Source organism: Sinocyclocheilus anshuiensis, unplaced genomic scaffold (assembly GCF_001515605.1).
Source record: "Sinocyclocheilus anshuiensis isolate Anshui unplaced genomic scaffold, SAMN03320099.WGS_v1.1 scaffold1534, whole genome shotgun sequence".
NCBI classification, from domain to species: Eukaryota; Metazoa; Chordata; class Actinopteri; order Cypriniformes; family Cyprinidae; genus Sinocyclocheilus; species Sinocyclocheilus anshuiensis.
This window is the reverse complement of record NW_015544232.1, coordinates 691,046-692,714: the sequence shown is the minus strand read 5'-3', so window position 1 is coordinate 692,714 and position 1,669 is coordinate 691,046. Positions and strand designations below refer to the sequence as shown.

Here is a 1,669-nt window from a genome sequence, read left to right as displayed (position 1 = left end):
AATTATATCGTATCGACCGAAATTAAGAAATATATCGTGATATAAATTTTGGCCATATCGTCCAGCCCTAGTTTGATTAAATGTTTGGTATCGAAGAAGTACTTAGCTTTAAGTAATAAATGGAAAGCAAATTACATTAAACATTTAAAAAAAAAAAAAATTCTCGCTGATCCGAAAAAACAATCCGATCTGTGACTCAAAAACCATAATATGATCCGAACCGTGAGTTTTGTGTTTGTCATCCCTATCATGTTATATTTGTTGTTCTCTGCAGGTCGGAGAGCTTGTGGTTCCAGGTAGTCATAGGCGAGTCCTGAAGGATGTCCTGCCTTTCTCAGCATTCCTTACGGACTCCTTTGAACGCAGGCATAATTACCTTCGCATTTCTCTCACTGAGAAATGTAACCTCCGCTGTAAGTCTCTCACATACTGTATGCGTTGTAAAAAGACATTGGCTTCTCTTGTCTGTTAGCACTGACTTGTTCAATACTACCAGTCCAAATGAAGCTCTACTAATTAGTAATAAAAGGTATTCCTGATTAGCAATAAAAACATCCTACTATAATAATGGTTTTATTGACTGCAGCAATAAGCCACAAGAGGTTGTACATTGTACAGTGACTTTACCACAGGTAAGGGGTATTCATGGGTAGAACCAGTGTAACACATAGCCTTAAATAGTTTTAACATCAAAACACCTTTACCTGATGAATATTAGTTTGATCCAAAGGTTAATATTAATAAAAGTAAAAAAATAAATAAAATAAAGTTGTATATGCATGCTTCTTTTACCAATACTACCAGTCCAAATGAAGCTCTACTAATTAGTAATAAAAGGTATTCCTGATTAGCAATAAAAACATCCTACTATAATAATGGTTTTATTGACTGCAGCAATAAGCCACAAGAGGTTGTACATTGTACAGTGACTTTACCACAGGTAAGGGGTATTCATGGGTAGAACCAGTGTAACACATAGCCTTAAATAGTTTTAACATCAAAACACCTTTACCTAATGAATATTAGTTTGATCCAAAGGTTAATATTAATAAAAGTAAAAAAAAAATAAAATAAAGTTGTATATGCATGCTTCTTTTACTCTTTGTTTGTCATTGTTAAAGGCATGACAATAATTTATCAATAATGATTTTTAATGAAGCGTCTTCTATTTCTCAGGTCAGTACTGTATGCCACAGGAGGGGGTAACGCTCACCCCTCGCTCGCATCTCTTAACAGCAGAGGAGTTGTTGATGTTAGCCAGACTCTTTGTGCGAGAGGGGGTTAACAAGATTCGACTGACTGGAGGAGAACCTCTCATTCGCCCAGATGTTCTGCATATAATAGGTAACTTCACCTTTTGTTAGTTTTGTAAATGCTTGTTACTTTGAATCATAACATAGTAGTGATTAGGGCTGCACGATATATCGAAATTATCGAAATATCGCAAATGTAAATATCGTATAACGGCGTGCGATATCTGAATCATTTTAATAATAGGCTACTTAAATCAAAACGTTGCAAAAGGTCAAAGTTTTAGATCGACGCATATAGCAGAGAATTGCTTGACGTTAAAAAGAGTTAAGTGCAATAAGTTTTCAATAAGAAAACAACTCTTTGCCGTCTCGTCTTGCTGTCTGACTCACACCTGAAGCGCGCGCACAAGCCGCAT

General features: G+C 35.7%; 1 protein-coding gene across 2 annotated transcripts in view; it reads left to right on the top strand.

Annotated features, from left to right (window-relative positions):
• The window catches only part of LOC107697531 (molybdenum cofactor biosynthesis protein 1-like), a 14,450-nt gene that overhangs the window by 4,106 nt on the left and 8,675 nt on the right, over positions 1-1,669 (top strand). For both annotated transcript variants that reach the window (XM_016498329.1, XM_016498330.1), the window contains exons 2-3: positions 275-413; positions 1,177-1,344. In XM_016498329.1, the coding sequence (XP_016353815.1) occupies positions 275-413; positions 1,177-1,344 (307 nt within the window). The remainder of the gene's footprint in view (positions 1-274; positions 414-1,176; positions 1,345-1,669) is intronic.